The 17,433-nt window shown below is 37.2% G+C and overlaps 2 protein-coding genes across 2 annotated transcripts; both read left to right on the forward strand.

Moving 5' to 3' along the window:
• The first annotated feature begins 101 nt into the window (after positions 1-101).
• mep1a.1 (meprin A, alpha (PABA peptide hydrolase), tandem duplicate 1) lies at positions 102-9,206 on the forward strand. Its single transcript, XM_067418639.1, has 14 exons — positions 102-591; positions 725-749; positions 845-886; positions 1,047-1,087; positions 1,208-1,283; positions 1,841-1,958; positions 4,376-4,551; positions 4,637-4,858; positions 4,939-5,085; positions 5,190-5,405; positions 7,366-7,830; positions 7,909-8,082; positions 8,169-8,232; positions 9,106-9,206. Exons 1-13 carry the CDS (start codon positions 514-516, stop codon positions 8,216-8,218), a joined length of 1,830 nt encoding a protein of 609 aa, XP_067274740.1. The 5' UTR covers positions 102-513; the 3' UTR covers positions 8,219-8,232; positions 9,106-9,206.
• mep1a.2 (meprin A, alpha (PABA peptide hydrolase), tandem duplicate 2) lies at positions 8,473-17,350 on the forward strand. Its single transcript, XM_067416966.1, has 13 exons — positions 8,473-8,491; positions 12,185-12,238; positions 12,387-12,427; positions 12,536-12,611; positions 12,692-12,809; positions 12,996-13,171; positions 13,295-13,516; positions 13,651-13,797; positions 14,433-14,648; positions 16,021-16,467; positions 16,639-16,806; positions 16,931-17,117; positions 17,200-17,350. Exons 1-13 carry the CDS (start codon positions 8,473-8,475, stop codon positions 17,348-17,350), a joined length of 2,022 nt encoding a protein of 673 aa, XP_067273067.1.
• Positions 17,351-17,433: the final 83 nt, after the last annotated feature.

The following is a 17,433-nucleotide window of genomic DNA, read 5'->3' on the forward strand; positions in this document are numbered from 1 at the left end:
CTGTTTAACACAGAATGTCGGTAACCAAACAGAACTTTGATGGACCTCATTGACTTCCATAGTACTTTTTTTCATAGGCCTACAATGGAAGTCAATGGGGCAATTTGGTTACTCATATTCTTCAAAATATGAATTAAAATACACCTATTTTGCATTTAACAGCATTGTCTTGCCAACGTTTTACCACATTTTTAGCAGTGATTTGACTATCTTGGCTCATACAACCTCCATTTTTATAAATACCCCAAGTGTTTTTTTGTTTTTGTTTTTTTTACTACATATTAGTTATTTCCTAGAAAAGGGATTGTTGAGCCATTACATGTTGGGCTGAATTGGGTTGCATAAGGTCTGTAAACCGACTGAAACAATACACACTTAACACTGCATTATGGGAGACACGTGTCCTTTGGTTTATCACAAAACTACTGGCAGTAATGAGACACTTAAAATCCACTGTTCCAATAAACATGGTCAAAGGCTAAAGTTCTCTATATATCATTTAAGCGATGTAAAATGTGTACCTCACATACCGTCAGTATGCTTTTACAGAGGCTGCTCATCTTTACAGTGCTGGCTGTAACACTTCATGCTGTGAGTTATTTTCTGTATTTTTAATTCAGCCTTTAGTATTTGAACAGGCTTTGGTCCCTATAGCACATGCAATTATAGTGACTGCTATCTCTAAATGCATTGGGATTAACCATATTCCTGCCATGACTTTCAGATTCCAGTTTCAACTCGTATTCATGGTATGATTCATGATTTTAATTAATTACTATAAGTTATACATTTATATTTGATTAATATATAACACTAAATGTATAACACTATGTTTATTCTACAGAGGTTGAAGATGAACCAAATTTCAACCCTTTCATCAATCTTGGTAACTTGAAACAACTTTTATACATTACATTACAAAACACAGAGGCAGCAAAATCATTTTAATGCTACTGTATATTCAAAGTAAAACTTGATTAATTAGCAGAATATTGCACAAATGCATTATTTTATTACTAAATATATTACTTTAACTTGTTTGACAGGAGCAAAAACCAGGCTGATTGAAGGAGACATAGCCATACCTGTAAGTGCACAATCCTATGTTATAATTCAGTTTTGGTGCACATGCTGAAATCTTCCTGATGATATTTTATCAGTATCTATTGTTGATTTAAAAATGTCTATAATCAACATCCCTTTACAGCCTGGTCGAGTTGGTCTTATTAACACAACGTACAGGTGGAAGTTCCCTATTCCGTACATTCTATCTGACACCCTGGGTAAGTGATATTCAGTTGTTTCCCAAATAATAAATACATGGACTAATTTATTTATAATAATACATTTAAATACTTCTACACTGTAAAACATATTGTTGGTTTAACTTAAAAGAGTAAGTAACCTGGTTGCCTTAAAATTGTGAGTTTATAGAAATTAAAAATTTGAGTTGATACAATGATGGACTTGGAAATAGAAATTCAAAATATTATTTTATCTGAACCACATAAAAATGTCATAAATCAAATAGCACAATTTGGCATGTTTTACTGCGTCTTCAGAAATAAAACACTTACCCAATATGCTTACAAAATCTTTTAATAATATTTAAATAAAGATTGTCGATTCTCAGAAATGTTCATTGTATTAACTCAATTTTTTATTTCAATGAACTAATTTTTTTAAGGCAATCAGGTAACTTATTTTTTAAATAATTTTTTACATTGTTTTTGCGTTTAAGAGTGTTGCTTGCCAACATTTTACCACACTGTTAGCATTAAATTTATCTTGACTCTTGATAATATATTTTCTTCTTGGATAATTTGTTCCCCTTTTACAGACCTTAATGCGAAAGGGGCTGTCCATCAGGCATTTGAAATGTACCGTCTAAAGTCATGTGTTGATTTCAAACCCTATGAGGGAGAGAAGACATTCATCAAATTTGAGAAAAGAGATGGGTATGTGTGCAGCCAAACACTGCAAAAAATATCTCTGTTATAACATCAGCATATTTATGATTAGCATGAGCAAGTCCACACAGAATCTTGCTGCAAAATCAGTTCATTTGTGCTTGATAAGAAGTATGTACATGATAATAATAAGCTTTGCTAAATAAACAACGGGTGCGTCTCAGTCAGCTCCCTAGTTTAATAGTAAGGACGCTGATCAGGGATTCGGCCATTTTAAGGGATGTCTCAATCGCAGAACCCTTCCAGGGCAAAGAAACGTTCGCTCCCTAAAATGTCCCACATTGCATCACAAAACCCAGGGTGCATCGATGCTCACTATGTTCCCTTATTGGAAGTTCAGAGACGTGAAGCTTAAAGGACAACTCCGGCGAATTTTTATGTTTATCTTGATCGTTATATCTTTTTGAGTACAGTCTTTAGAAAAATAAAATGAACCGGATTGGTCCTTGCAACACAGAGCTATAGTTAATGCCCAGAGCCCCCACTCAGCTAAAACGGCAGCTATGGGGGCATAAACGTAAAGGGTGTCTTTGTGCCTCTTAACAGACATAAAATGGACTTAAAATGTTTGTCCAACATTAACAGGACCCTTACATGACAACGAGATGTGTTAAGCCACTTAGCCATTGTTTAAATTCACCTAAATAGTGTTTTAGACGGCTAGCTGTAGTCTCGCGCTGAAGTCCCGTGGGAACTCCGTTGTAGCCGGAAAAAGACAAATAGTCCAGTTGGGAAGAGCGTCGTGTATGAAGAAGCTCTGCTCATCGGCTTGTCGGTTCTCAGTATCGAACGTGTCCGAAAGAAACGGTTTTCGATTCTGTACTGCTGATCTGAGAACCGCTGCTCGTTCAGTTACAGGCGCGTGCTCAGTATCAGCTGCTTGTGAGTCCATCAGTTCTCTCAGCAAAACATGTCTCAGTTCAGTGAATGGTTGGAGTCACAACATATAATTCAAAATATTAGTTTATTTCTATTCGGAGGGACTCTCACTTATGTCAGAAAGTGAGTAACTAAAGTAACTTGTGGGATCAGCGCTGATTTGAGACGCGAACCGTTTAGAACGATTCAGTCTGATTTGGTGAACTGGTTCGCCCGGTTCACTAAAAACAACCGGTTAAAAAGAACGATTCGTTTGTGAACCGGACATCACTAGAGTGATGATCCGATCGGGCTCACAAGTGAAGAAGAAATGGTTGGCGTTTCTGCCTTTCCGAATTGTGGCAACAGAATGTGAAAATTTGTAGCGAATGCTTGACAAGGATGACTAACTTACATAGACACAACACAGCGGGGCCGGTTGAAGAAAAATGCCATTCCGTGGTTGAAGACGGGTGCAACCACTGTGGAGGTAATGTAAAAAATTATTTATCCTTCCATTTAGGCACACACGGCCTGAGGAAAGATGTGCAGTAATAAAATAATCATGCTTTACACACACAACCCTCTTCCCAACTGGACTATTTGCCTTTTTTTTCGGCTACGGCTGAGTTCCCACGGGACTTCAGCGCGAGACTACAGCTAGCCGTCTAAAACACTATTTAGGTGAATTTAAACAATGACTAAGTAGCTAAACAAGTTTCGTTGTCATGTGAGGGTCCTGTTCATGTCGGACAGACATTTTAATTGCATTTTTTGTCTGTTAAGAGGCACAAAGACACCCTTTACGTCTATGCCCCCATAACTGCCATTTTAGGTGAGGGGGGGCTCTGGGCATTAACTGTAATAACTCTGTGTTGCAAGGACCAATCCGTTTTTTTTCTCTTTCTATAGACTGTACTCACAAAGGTATAACGATCAAGATAAGCAAAAAAATTCGCCGGAGTTGTCCTTTAAATCCCGTGAGCCAACTTACTAAACATAACGACCAATAACGACATGCAATATGTGTTTTTAAAAACAGAAAGCATTATTTTATTATATTTCAGGATAGGCATACATCGTTAAACAGGTAAATGAACAAAATAAAGCTAGCATTTATAATGTATTAAACTCTGAAATTTTGCATGTATATGTAACAAGCAAATTATTTATCATAATGTACTTTAAATAACATTACAAGTAATGTCAAAAAGACACCAGCTCTGCTGTTATTCATAAATACCAGTTATGATGACATTGTCACGTCGCCGGAAATAGATTCAGTAAGATTCAGTGTCCCAATGTGTAGTGAGCCAGTGTCCTTTACGGTCCTTTCCAGTGCCCGAATCCGTATACATGATATACTGATTCAAGAGCTCAGGAGCCACGGAACTGATTGAGATGCACCCGATATAACAAACCATTGTAACATTATGATGGTGTTAAGCCAGATTCGGCCATCAGACAACATTTTATGATAAAACAAAGGACAACTCAATTATAAAACGAAGGAAATCACAGTTACAGGACTTGTAATTATGGTATAGGTGCTGGTCTTATGTTGGAGATCTACAGAACGGGCAGGTGCTTTCTCTGGGGCCGGGCTGTGACCATAAGGCTGTGATTGAGCATGAACTTCTGCACGCCCTGGGCTTTTACCATACACAGTCTCGCCAGGATCGAGATGACTATGTAAAGATCTGGCTAGATCAGGTCATTGAAGGTAAGTTAGTTAGGTTTAATATTCATCACTCGCTCTTACAATGTTGTACGTGGCTCTTATTTATCCCATACTGTTTCGATTCTAGGCATGGAGCATAACTTCAACAAATATGATGACAGTTTTGTCACAGATCTAAATACACCATATGACTACGAGTCTGTCATGCATTATCGACCATTTGCTTTCAACAAAGACCCCAGTGTTCCTACCATTACGACCAACATCCCAGAGTTCTATAACATCATAGGGCAATACCTGGACTTTAGTGAGATGGATGTTGTCAGACTGAATCGAATGTACAACTGCTGTAGGTTCATATTATTAATATACTGCATGAATATTAACGCATAATATATATATTTACACATATTTATTTATTTCCTTCAGCATCTCCTATTACTCTGCTGGACCAGTGCGCTTTTGAAAACATAAACATTTGTGGGATGGTACAGAGTTTGACTGACGATGCCGATTGGCTCCATCTGAAGAGCTCTCCTGGCTCCGAAGATCATACTCTCAGTGGATTATGCAGAGGTTACGAATCTCCATTGCTTGAAATAGACATTTTTCAATGTGGCTGCAGTTTAGAAAAATAAAATAAAAAAAAAAATCTTTTTTTTTACTTGTGTTTTTTTTAGATTTAGGATATACTATGCACTTTGACACCACCACTGGGAATGCAGAACAATCCGCTCTCCTTGAGTCCCGCATCCTATATCCTAAGAGGAAACTGCAATGCCTCCAGTTTTTCTACAAAATGACAGGGAGTGCAAAGGACAGGCTAGTGATTTGGGCGAAGATGGATGATGGAACAGGAACCGTGCGAAAATTGAAGAAACTGCATACAATCTGGGGTAACTGTTTTCCTTTTTGAACTACTAGTAGGTTAGACTTTTAAAACTAAAAGAAGAACCAGCAGAACCATTCCATTCCACAAAAGGCAAGTTCAGTCCTAGTGAGTTGCTGTCCTGCAGAGTTTGGCTCCAACCCTGAAAGACATCTCTTATTGAGAATTAACAGGTTTAGATGTTGATGTTTTATTGAAAAAGTTTGGTCACCATTATGGTGATCAGTGTTTTCTTTAGCTGGGCACTTTGCCTCTTGGCTTTTGTGGTTTCTGTTACAACGTTAACAAAACACATTGATCTGTTCAAAAAGCCATAAATAAAAATTGTCATGAATAAAAAACTAAAATCATCACTTCCTAAAAATGTTAATAAAATAATAATTGCCGACATTCTGAATATTTTATTTTTTAATACATTCTAGGGGGGAAAAGTTTAGAAGCACACAGATATAAAAAATCAGCATATAAGTCTGAACAATGGTAGCATACTTAATGCTGAAATGCATACTGGGAGCCATGAGTTTTATACTGTGGTGGCTTAGTAGGGTTGGAGTTAAACTCTGCAGGACATCAGCTCTCTAGGACCAAATGTGCCTTCCCCTGACTTGTGGCCACATGTACTTTAATAGGCACAATTTTGTACTTTTTTTTTTTGATAGTGTAAGATTGTAAAGTAATTTCATCAACATTTCATTCCCATGTATTCATACACTGTCAAAAATGATATGATCAATTAGTTATGACAACATATTGTATGTTTTTACATTGCTTTAACTCATCAAAATGAGCCATTTTCAATGTTTTATGTTATACAAGATTCAACTCAATTATTAAGTCAGTTTAATGTAATTTAATTTGAAATGACTCTTTTAGCAGTGAAATTGCGAATTGCTCCCCCCCTCCCCCTATGGTGGCTGACACAGGACAAATATGACGTTGTCTGAGACAACAGAGAGTGACTAGCTACTACTGTAGAAACATGGTGGCACAAAATTGCAACTTCACTATTAAGGGGACCCAATGTATGTAGATAAAAATGGCTCATTGTGGCTTAAAGGGTTAGTTCACCCAAAAATGAAATTTATGTCATTAATGACTCACCCTAATGTTGTTCCACACCCGTTCATCTTCAGACATAGTTTAAGATATTTTATATTTAGTATGACAGCGTATCTAAGTGTATGCACACTATACTGTCCATGTCCAGAAAGGGAATAAAAACATCATCAAAGTTGTCCATATGTGACATCAGTGAGTTAATTAGAATCTCTTGAAGCATCGAAAATACATTTTTGTTCAAAAATAGCAATATGACTTTATTCAGCATTGTCTTGTTTTTTTCCAAACCTCAAATAAAGATTCAAACGGTCATGAATCAGCGGATTGATTCATGATTCAAATCGCCAATGTCACATGATTTCAGCAGTTTGGCAGTTTGACACACGATCCGACTAACTGAGGTCCCATATGGACTACTTTGATGATGTTTTTATTCCCTTTTTGGACATGGACAGTATAGTGTGCCTACACTTAGATACGCTGTCGGACTAAATAGAAAATATCTTAACCTGTGTCTGAAGATGAACGGAGGTCTTACGGGTGTGGAACAACATTAGGGTGAGTCATTAATGACATATATTTAATTTTTGGGTGAACTAACCCTTTAAGGTAGTAAAAAACATAACGGTTCATTATGTAAGGTCTTTATACACCACTGAAAACATAGTTATGTATATTATATTGCATTTCTGTCAATAGATCTTCATAAATATAACTCATTGCACCTTTAAACATTCAAGTTGGTTGATCATTTTTGGCAGCTACTGTTTTTACAGTGTATATTCATTTAGTGAGTTGCTGTATAATAATCAAAATAATGTACGTAATCATGATCCCGTAAATGGTCCTTTACGTAATCATTTATCATAAAATTAACATGGTGATAACAAAAAGCGTTTCTTCCCCAGCTGATGAAGACAGAACATGGAAGATTGCTCATGTGCCAATGCAAATAGGGGCAAAATTCCGCTATGCATTCCAGGCAGTGAAAGGAGACCCTGCCAACTCTGAAGGAGGCATATTCATCGATGACATCAGCCTGACAGAGACGCGCTGCCCAGCCGCTGTCTGGCGCATCCAAAACTTCTCCAAAATCCTGGAAACAGCCGACTACAACACCGTGCTGAACAGCCCTCGTTTCTACAGTCCTGAGGGTTACGGTTATGGCGTTCAATTACGACCATTGTCTGGTTTCTCCGATTACACAGGCAACTACACTGGTCTGTACTTCCATCTGGCCAGTGGTGACAATGACATTGTGATGCAGTGGCCTGCTGTGAACCGCCAGGCCACCATAGTGGTGATGGACCAGGATCCAGACATTAAGCTGAGGATGTCCTCTGCTCGTAGCCTCACCACTGACCTGACCGCAGGTATGCCCTGACTGTTTTGATGGCTTCTAATTGTGATATACAGTATAAACATGTTCTTTTTGTTTTCCTGTATCTTAGTCAGTGGAGAACAACTAAGATGGGACAATCCAAGAAAGTTCGGGACCTTTGACTCAAGTTGCCAGTGTTATCGAGGAGAGTCAGTGGGATGGAGAAGTTTCATAAAACACTACGACTTACGCAGACGGAATTACCTGAAAAATGATGACCTCATCATCTTTGTAGACTTTGAAGGTACATTTACACTGAGTAACACATTTTGTCTTAGACATTTATAGTGTTATTGTCTAATAGTTTGGTTTTATGTGTCTCTTTTAAAGACTTAACAAGTCTGATCAACAGTGAAGTTCCGGTTGCACCAAAGGTTTGAGGCCACTAAAGTCTGTAAGTGAGCTCATGCAGTCACTATAAACACAGCCGTTTTATTCTTTCAGACCTAAAGGGCTTGCAATAAGATTTAGGTTACACTTTATTTCAACAGTCCACCTGAGACATTCTAGTACCCAGCAAGCTAGCCATCATTTCACCGTGTGTAGGTTAACTATAGTCCGGCTAGAGTAACCAACTTCTAGCCAAAATAACCTTGAATTTGGTTACGTCGTTTTTGCCAAAATAACTTGCGAGATGTATGACATTCCATCATGTAAGCAAAGTCAACAGTGATTACAAGGTGTTTGGTTTCATTTCTTTGACATGTTCATGTTCTATCTAGATGACTAGTCTATTCTTGGGCTATGGTTAGACATTTATTACATTTTCACTGACAGCCCAAATGTTGCCTTGTTTTAGCCTAGACGTCAGGGCTGTGTTAGGACCGATATTAGACGTCTTTAAAAAGCTAAATTACTTGCTGGGTAACTATAAGTAACTTTGGAACAACTTGTCAACTAACTCTCATTAATTTGCAACTACATGTCAACAAAATCTCATTAGAGTAAAATAGACTTTTAGGTTAGGGTTAGTAGAATAAGAGACATTTAGTAGAATTTCTGTTGGGGGAGGATAAAAAATAAAGTGATAGCAGATAATAAGCAGACAGTCTACTAACACTCTAATGACTGCTACTTGACATGTTCTCTAGTTGCAATGTATACTTACTTAGTAAAATATATAAAGGGGACTATCAAATAAAGTGGTTATACTATACTTCTCCTTTTGATCTCCTAATTGACTTATTCATCAAATGTTTGATAAATGACATAGAGCATGATATTGTGAATTGTATAAGATAATTTACTTTTTTATCTCTTGAAACAGGTGTCAGTGTGAAGAGAGAAAATGGAATTAAGTACTACAAAAATGTGTTTGATATACTCACTCTGGACTCTTACTTTTAAAACATTCCTAATAAAGTATCTAATGAAACTCTTTTGCCAAATGTCTCTTTATCACAGTGAATATAAACAGTGTATTGTTACACATTGCACTGGCATTTGATACATATGTGATACATATGCATGCAGTTGAAGCCTTGTTGGTTTCTGTGTGCTCTTTAATGTTAACACGATAATATCTTAATCTTATCTGAAATCTCCCTGATATGACTATTCATGTTGCAGTGCTGAGGTTATACTCATCTCTTGGCCTGCAGTAAACTTTAACTCTCTTCCTCTTATCTTTTATTTTTGAGTTTTCAGATCAGATATCAAACAGCCCTTTCACAGCCCTTTTATAATTTTTTTCAATTGTAATATTTTTTAATTTTTAATTATATTTGCTATTCTCTAATGTATAAAGGAGTCTAAAACAAGATTTGCACAAACTTATTTTTTATTTTTTTTGTTCACTATGGACATTCGGACCTAAGCAACTAAACAATAATCATATGTTAACTTAACAGTACTTACAGTATGTGAACTAGCATTGGCGATTTTAAAAAAGAACACATACTGTAACAATGAGCAATACAATAGTAATGTAGAAAAAATGTAGAATGATAGAATAAAGTATCAAAAAACTAGTTTGATTATTTTTGTTGGCTGCAGTGGATGAATAAGTATATGTGTATATGTCTATGTTTGCGTGTGTTGAATGCTGAATGGTCACAACATTGAAGATATAAAATCAATTAAAAAATATTATACTTAATTTTATTAAAACCTAATATCCATTGGGTTGGACATCAAACTTTAAAGAAATCCTGTGTTTAACAGCTCTGAAAGAGAATATTATCACTTGATACTATTAATATTAGGATTAAAAATAAATGATGCTACCATTAATTTGTTACAGTTAGGACTTTTTCTGGGTCCTCAAATCGCTTTACATTGAAGGGGGAATCTCCTCAACCGGCAGCCATATTACGCCAGAATGCTCCCCACACACCAGCTTATACCGAAGAGACTGAGTGAGGAAGCCAATAGTATATGGGGATTATTAGGAGGCCATGATGGACAGAGGCCAATGTGAAAATTTGGCCAGGATGCCAGGGTTACACCCCTACTCTTTTTCCAAAGGACATCCTGGGATTTTTAATGACCACAGAGAGTCAGGACCTCGGTTTAACGTCTCATCCGAAGGACGGTGCTCTTTGACAGTACAGTGTCTCCATCACTATACTGGGGTGTTGGGGCCCACACAGACCACAGGGTGAGCGCCCCCTACTTGCCTCACTAACACCTGTGCCAGCAGCAACCTGGTTTTCCCAGTTGATATCCCATCCAGGAAATGACTCAGCCTGCTTAGCTTCAGCTAGAAAACCAGTCTTGGGCTACAGGGTGATATGGCTGCAGCCATAATATAAATTTGAAAGTTAAAAAAGGAGCTCCTCCTCTTCCTGTCTAGTTGGTTAGCCATGTCTGTCTTTTGTGATGAAGTTATGGGTCAAACTTTCATTGTGATTGGTTGATCAGGGTCCAATCAGTGACCAGCCAGCACTCATATTATAAAAGCATAAAATCCTATTGCATTAAAAAAAAACCCACGACAACAACAACAACAACAAAAACATTTGATATGTCCATTCAAATTACCACACACTGTAAACAAATATTTAAAAAATAAGTTACCTGGTTGCCTTCAAATTGTTAGTTCATTGAAATTAAAAATGTAATACAAAAAGAGTTAATACAATGAATATTTTTAAGAATTGACAACCTTTATACAAATATTATTCAAAGATTTTTTTAAGCATATTGGGTAATTGTGTGTTTTATTTGTGAAGACTCAAATTAGTAAATGGGCTATTTTCATGAATTATAAAAAAAAATAATGTGGTTCAGATACAATAATATTTTGAGTTTCTATTTATTAAAACCAATTTCCTTCATTGTATGAACTCAATTTTTTATTTTAATAAAATAAACATTTTAGGCAACCAGGTTATTTACATTTTTAAGTTAAACCAACAGGTTTTTTTATTTATTTTTATTTATTTATTTTTATAGTGGAAGCCCGTTTACCCCACTAAATAAAAAAATTAAAAGAGTAATTGGGACTTTTTATCTCAGAAATCTGACTCTTTCTCTCACAATTGCGTGATATAAAGTCAGAGTTCTGTGATATAAAGTCAGAAATCCTGACATATAACCTCGCAATTGCGTGAATTGTGAGAAAAAAGTCAGAAATCTGAAATAAAAAGATCACAATTACTCTTTTTATTTTTTTATTTAATGGCGGAAACGGGCTTCCATATTGTGTAGCCTTATAAATAGATTATTGCTGCTCAAATATAATCTAAATAAAACAGAATCCCCTTTTTTCCCTTTACTCATCAGATGTTATGAGCAGCTCTCTTGAATCACAGTGTAAATATCCATTTTGAGAGATTTAATTCTTGATACAGTTGTCATAAAGAGGGATAAAGATAAGGAAGATAAAGAAGAAAGAGATAAAGATAGAAAATAGATATAAAAGTGCTGATGCATGCTGTATAGAGACATTTTACAAAACACATGCCAGGCCACTAACTAATGGTCCATCCACGTGTGTTACTTCACCTGGTAATTGTCTGTGCTTCTCAGATCAAAGTTCTACTCCAACTCTGACTTTATTGGTATGTTTGTATAAGTGTGCTAAACCCTGTTTTCGTCTCCTGGAGTTAACATGGGCTCAGTGTGGAGAATATTTCTCTTCATAGTACTTCTCACTTTCAAGGTATTTCAAACTTTATTATTATTAACATTTTTACATGTAATAACTTCTTGACATTTTGAGTTATGGTAAAGCAAACACCTCCAATGAAAATATATTAATCTAATCTATAATCAATCTACCTTGCAGGTGCATGCTCTTCCAACACAAAATGGTACATTTTAGACATTTTAATGATCATGTTCAATTTGAATTGTATCTTCATAAAGCTTGTTACAGGTTTTTATGCTTTATTAAATATTAGGCAAGGATGCAGATGCAGGTGAATTACGGGAGGACATTCTTGAAATAAATTTAGGTCAGTAAAAATTTATTTGTAGACAGCAGACTGCCATTTAAGCATATTAACTGCTTTATAAGCACAATTATATTAAACATATTTGTCAGTTCAATAAGAAAAAAAACGGTTATTTTAAAAGTATCTGAATTTCATTTAAATATTTCAGATTCCCAGAGAGATTTGTTTGAAGGAGATATTGCTGGAGATGTAAGTCTTTCTTTTTACTAAAGTCAATTGTCCAAAATCTCTACCACATTTTGCTTTTATTTTATCGTATTTTAATATATTAATTCCTCACATCAACTCTCATCTTAGCCACGAAGAAATGCAATATTAGATGAAAAAGCAAGATGGGAGTTTCCTATTCCATACATACTCACAGATAGTTTGGGTAAGATTATTTGTTTTGCTAATGCAAAATCTACAAACTGATTCCGGGATGAGAATATTCACATAGCTTCACTTGTTTAGATCTTAATGCAAAAGGAGTGATCCTTCAAGCATTTGAAATGTATCGTCTCAAGTCATGTGTGGACTTTAAGCCCTATGAAGGAGAGAGCACCTATATTTCTTTCACAAAGCTGGATGGGTGAGTCAAATTCAACCTGGGCTGCTTTTCCCAAAAGAAACCGTAAGCAATCCCAGATGCATTGGCACCATTAGCTCAGAATACTTTTGGGAAACGCACCCCAGTTTAATATGTCAGGAAAATCAGAATCTCTACAAAGTCCCATTTTCAATATTAAATATCTCTTTGCTTTTGTCATTGTTACAGATGTTGGTCGTTTGTTGGCGATTTAAAGACGGGGCAGAATGTCTCCATAGGGGACAGATGTGACACCAAGGCTATCGTAGAGCATGAACTTCTCCATGCACTGGGTTTCTACCATGAGCAGTCTCGCTCAGACAGAGATGACTATGTTCAAATCTGGTGGGATCAAATCATTCCAGGTTATTTGGATCTTTTTCATCATAAAGCTCTCTTTTTATAGTTTGGTTGCATTGCATTGCAAAAATGGCAAAGGATGGGACAAACGTAATGTCTCTTTTGTTTTGTCATCCACATTTGTGCAGGAAAGGAGCACAATTTTAATAAGTATGAGGATGATTTTATAACCGATTTGAACACGCCCTATGATTATGAGTCCATCATGCACTACAGGCCTCTGTCTTTCAACAAGGACCCTGATATTCCCACCATAACCACCGCCATCCCTGCCTTCAATAACGTAATAGGACAGCGCTTAGACTTCAGTGCTCTTGATCTGGAAAGGCTGAATCGCATGTATGAATGCAGTAAGTGATGCAGTAAGAATGCAGTAAATGATATCCAACAACTGTCTCATACAAACATTACAAATGCTTGACATATTTTGTGCATGAAGAACAAATAAAAAGAAAACATTCCACACTGACTTGGTTTCTTTCAGCTGCTACCCACACTCTCCTGGATCAGTGTGCCTTTGAGCAGATCAACATTTGCGGAATGATTCAGAATGATGAAGATGATGCTGACTGGGTCCACTCTTTGAGCTCTACAGATGTAAATGACCACACACTCGGAGGACACTGCAGAGGTCATTTCAGTTGAACATTTTTGTTTATAGAATTAAACATTCAATCATTTCCGGTAGCACTTTATTTTACAGTCCTGTTCCCCATGTACATATATTTATTATAGTAATTGCAATAACTAAAGTAATTACTAGGACTAACCCTGAACCTACCCTCAAAGGGTTAGTTCACCCCAAAATTGAAATTCTGTCATCATTTACTCACCCTCACGTTGTTCCAAACCTGTTTGAGTTTCTTTCTTCTGCTGAACATAAAAGAAGATATTTTGTAGACTGTTTGTTACCAAGCACATAGAACAACCATTCACTACCATAGTTGGAAAAAAATACTATGATAGTAAATGGTTTCTCTATCTGCTTTGTTATAAACATTCGTCAAAATATCTTCTTTTGTGTTCAGCAGAAGAAAGAAACTCAGGAATACAGGTTTGGAACAACATGAGGGTGAGTAAATGATGACAGAATTTCATTTTTTTATGAATTATTACTTTTAATCTATAACCTTAACCTGTGTAGTTACCTATTTTAATTAGGCAAAAAGGATTTAAGTACATGTAAGTGCACATACAGTTTTTTTTTTTTGTGTGTAAAAGCCATTTAAGGCCATTTTGCTTTAACAATGATTTATTTGTTATTAGATGCTGGCTATTTTATGAAGTTTGACACTGCTAACAAGGCTGAGGGACACAGTGCTTTGTTGGAGTCTCGGATTCTTTACCCCAAAAGAAACCAGCAGTGTCTTGAGTTCTTCTACAGGATGAGTGGAGACCCTGGTGACCAGCTCATTATTTGGGTCAAAAGGGATGATGGAACTGGCACTGTTCGCAAAGTCTGGAAAGTTCACACAATCACAGGTCAGTTACGGCCGTTACATGTATACACACTGTATAGCAATATACACGGATCAGGCATATCATTATGACAGGTGAAATGAATAACACAGATTATCTCTTTATCACGGCACCTGTTAGTGGGTGGGATATGTTAGGCAGCAAGTGAACATTCTGTCCCTAATGTTAATGTGTTAGAAGCAGGAAAAATGGTTTGGAAAAGGCTAAATTGTGATGCAAGACGAATGGGTCAGAGAACTTCCAAAACTGCTGCTCTTGTGGGGTGTTCTTGTTTGCAGTCAGTAAAAATTTATCCAAGGAAGGAACAGTGGTGAATCGGCAACAGGATCATGGGCGGCCAAGTCTCATTAATGAATGTGAGAAGCAAAGGCTGACCCGTTTGGTCTGCTCAAACAAATGAGCTACTGTAGCTCATATTGGTCAAGAAGAAAGATAGCTGGTTCTGATGAAATGTGTTAGAATACACAGTGCATCACAGTTTGTTGCTTATGGGGCAGCATGCTGACCCCTGACCACTGCCAAAAGTGCATGGAAGAAGGTGACCTGTCTGATGAATCATGTTTTCTTGTACATCCCGTGGATGGCTGGGTGCTTGTGCATCACTTGCCTGGGGAACACATGGCACCAGGATGCACTATGGGAAGAAGGCAAGCCGGTGGAGGCAGTGTGAGGCTTTGGACAATTTGGGAAACTTTGGGTCTTGCCATCCAAGTGGATGCTAGTTTGACACGTTCCACCTACCTAAGCATTGTTGCTGACCATTTACATTTACCTTTCATGGAAACGGTATTCCCTGGTGACTCTGGCCTCTTTCAGCAGGATAATATGCCCAGCCACAAAGCAGGAATGGTTTAAGGAATGATTTAAGGAGCACAACAAGTTTGAGGTGTTGACTTGGCCTCCACATTTCCCAAATCTCCATCAAATCTGTGGCATCTGTGGGATGTACTGAACAAACAAGTCTGATCCATTGAGACCCAACCTCGCAACTAATAGGACTTAAAATATCTTCTGCTAACATCTTGGTGCCAGATACCACAGCACATTTTCAGCGGTCTAGTGGAGTCCATGCCTCGATGGGTCAGGGCTGTTTTGACAGCAAAAGGGGGACCAACACAATATTAGGTTATAATGTTATGCCTGATCGGTCTATATATATTATATATCGAATCTCAATCAGATTTTTTTCATTTAGTTGCAAAATATAACTTTATTAATGCCCATCTCTAATCTGCTAAAAGCAACATGGGGCATGAAGATTGACTTGACTAGTGACAATTGGATCAAAATATCACTTCCAATATCACCAACACATTATAGATACTATGATTATGTATTAGATATTGAATACTGTGCACCTCTTTGATTTCTTCAGGGGATGGGGGTGAGTCATGGAATATTGCACACGTCACTCTAAATGTCGAGGAAAAGTTCCGGTACTTCTTCCAGGGTATTGTGGGCTCCAACAAAACATCAGGAGGGATCTTTATAGATGACATTACTCTGACTGAGACATCATGCCCAAATGCTGTCTGGAGGATTCAGAATTTCACCAGCCTTCTTAATACCACCCCACAAGGTCACAGAATTCAGAGTGCTCGTTTTTACAACTCCGAGGGTTACGCTTATGGAATTAATGTTTATCCAAATGGCAGAATAGACTCCTCTGAAGAGTTTGTTGGGATTACCTTTCACCTCTTCTCTGGTGAGAATGATGCAGTATTAGAATGGCCTGCAGCAAATCGGCAGGTCACTGTTACGGCTATGGATCAAAATCCAGACACAACACTTCAAATGTCTAACAGCAGAAGCTTCACCACTGGTGCGTCTATCTATCTATCTATCTATCTATCTATCTATCTATCTATCTATCTATCTATCTATCTATCTATCTATCTATCTATCTATCTATCTATCTATCTATCTATCTATCTATCTATCTATCTATCTATCTATGAATGATTTAATGAAACCCATGAAATCCTCCACTTAGATGCTGACATGCGGTGGAGTAAACCATCAACATTTGAAGAATGGGACGAAAGCTGCTTGTGTTACAGAGGTCCAGAGTTTGGCTGGGGCACTTTCATCTCACACAATCAGCTCCATAGGCGGGACTTCCTCAAGAATGATGACCTGATCATCACTGTTAATTTTGATGGTAATTTTAAACATGCAGAACCATTCCACCAATTACTATAATTAGTATATTTACAGTTTTTGGGACAAATTTATATAAATATAAATGTTAATTTATTAAAAGTGTGTTCGTCTTTAACAACCAGATTTGGCACATCTTGTAAAATCTGAAGTTCCGGCCAAGCTCGAACTCTCAAGGAACCCCCAGCCTTTAGATGAAAGCTTTGAGAGCGCAAAAGTCCGGGTGCCACGAGCGATCAGCGACCCATGTCAGCCAAACCCCTGCCGTAATGGAGGAGCATGTGTGATAAATCAGGGGAAAGCAACATGCAGGTTAGAGCACCTAGATCTGACCGTTATCTCAGCCTGTTTGTGTGGCTTATATTGTGACTGAAGGTGTGACATGTCATTGCAGGTGTGTCTCTGGACAGGCCATTATGTACACAGGAGACACTTGTGAGAAACAGCATATTGATGGAGGGATTCTGGGAGTTTTGATCGGTGGTGCTGCAGGAACTGTAGCTCTTACTGTTGCCATTATAATGGTGATCTACAGGCGGAACTAAACCTATTCATCATATTTGACATCTGAATAATGAATAACCACTCTATGATAAGCAAAGTATTTTATTAATGAATCATTTTACAA

The sequence above is a fragment of the Pseudorasbora parva genome, chromosome 15 (assembly GCF_024679245.1).
Source record: "Pseudorasbora parva isolate DD20220531a chromosome 15, ASM2467924v1, whole genome shotgun sequence".
NCBI lineage: Eukaryota > Metazoa > Chordata > Actinopteri > Cypriniformes > Gobionidae > Pseudorasbora > Pseudorasbora parva.

What these genes read in the sequence shown, in the direction of transcription:
- mep1a.1 (XM_067418639.1), top strand. Translation starts at nt 514, where the DNA reads ATGTGTACCTCACATACCGTCAGTATGCTTTTACAGAGGCTGCTCATC. An exon ending in GCTAGATCAGGTCATTGAAG is followed by an intron (nt 4,552 to 4,636) that starts GTAAGTTAGTTA and finishes TTTCGATTCTAG; the next exon opens with GCATGGAGCATAACTTCAAC. An exon ending in CACCACTGACCTGACCGCAG is followed by an intron (nt 7,831 to 7,908) that starts GTATGCCCTGAC and finishes CCTGTATCTTAG; the next exon opens with TCAGTGGAGAACAACTAAGA.
- mep1a.2 (XM_067416966.1), top strand. An exon ending in AAGGAGATATTGCTGGAGAT is followed by an intron (nt 12,428 to 12,535) that starts GTAAGTCTTTCT and finishes CTCTCATCTTAG; the next exon opens with CCACGAAGAAATGCAATATT. An exon ending in ACTCGGAGGACACTGCAGAG is followed by an intron (nt 13,798 to 14,432) that starts GTCATTTCAGTT and finishes ATTTGTTATTAG; the next exon opens with ATGCTGGCTATTTTATGAAG.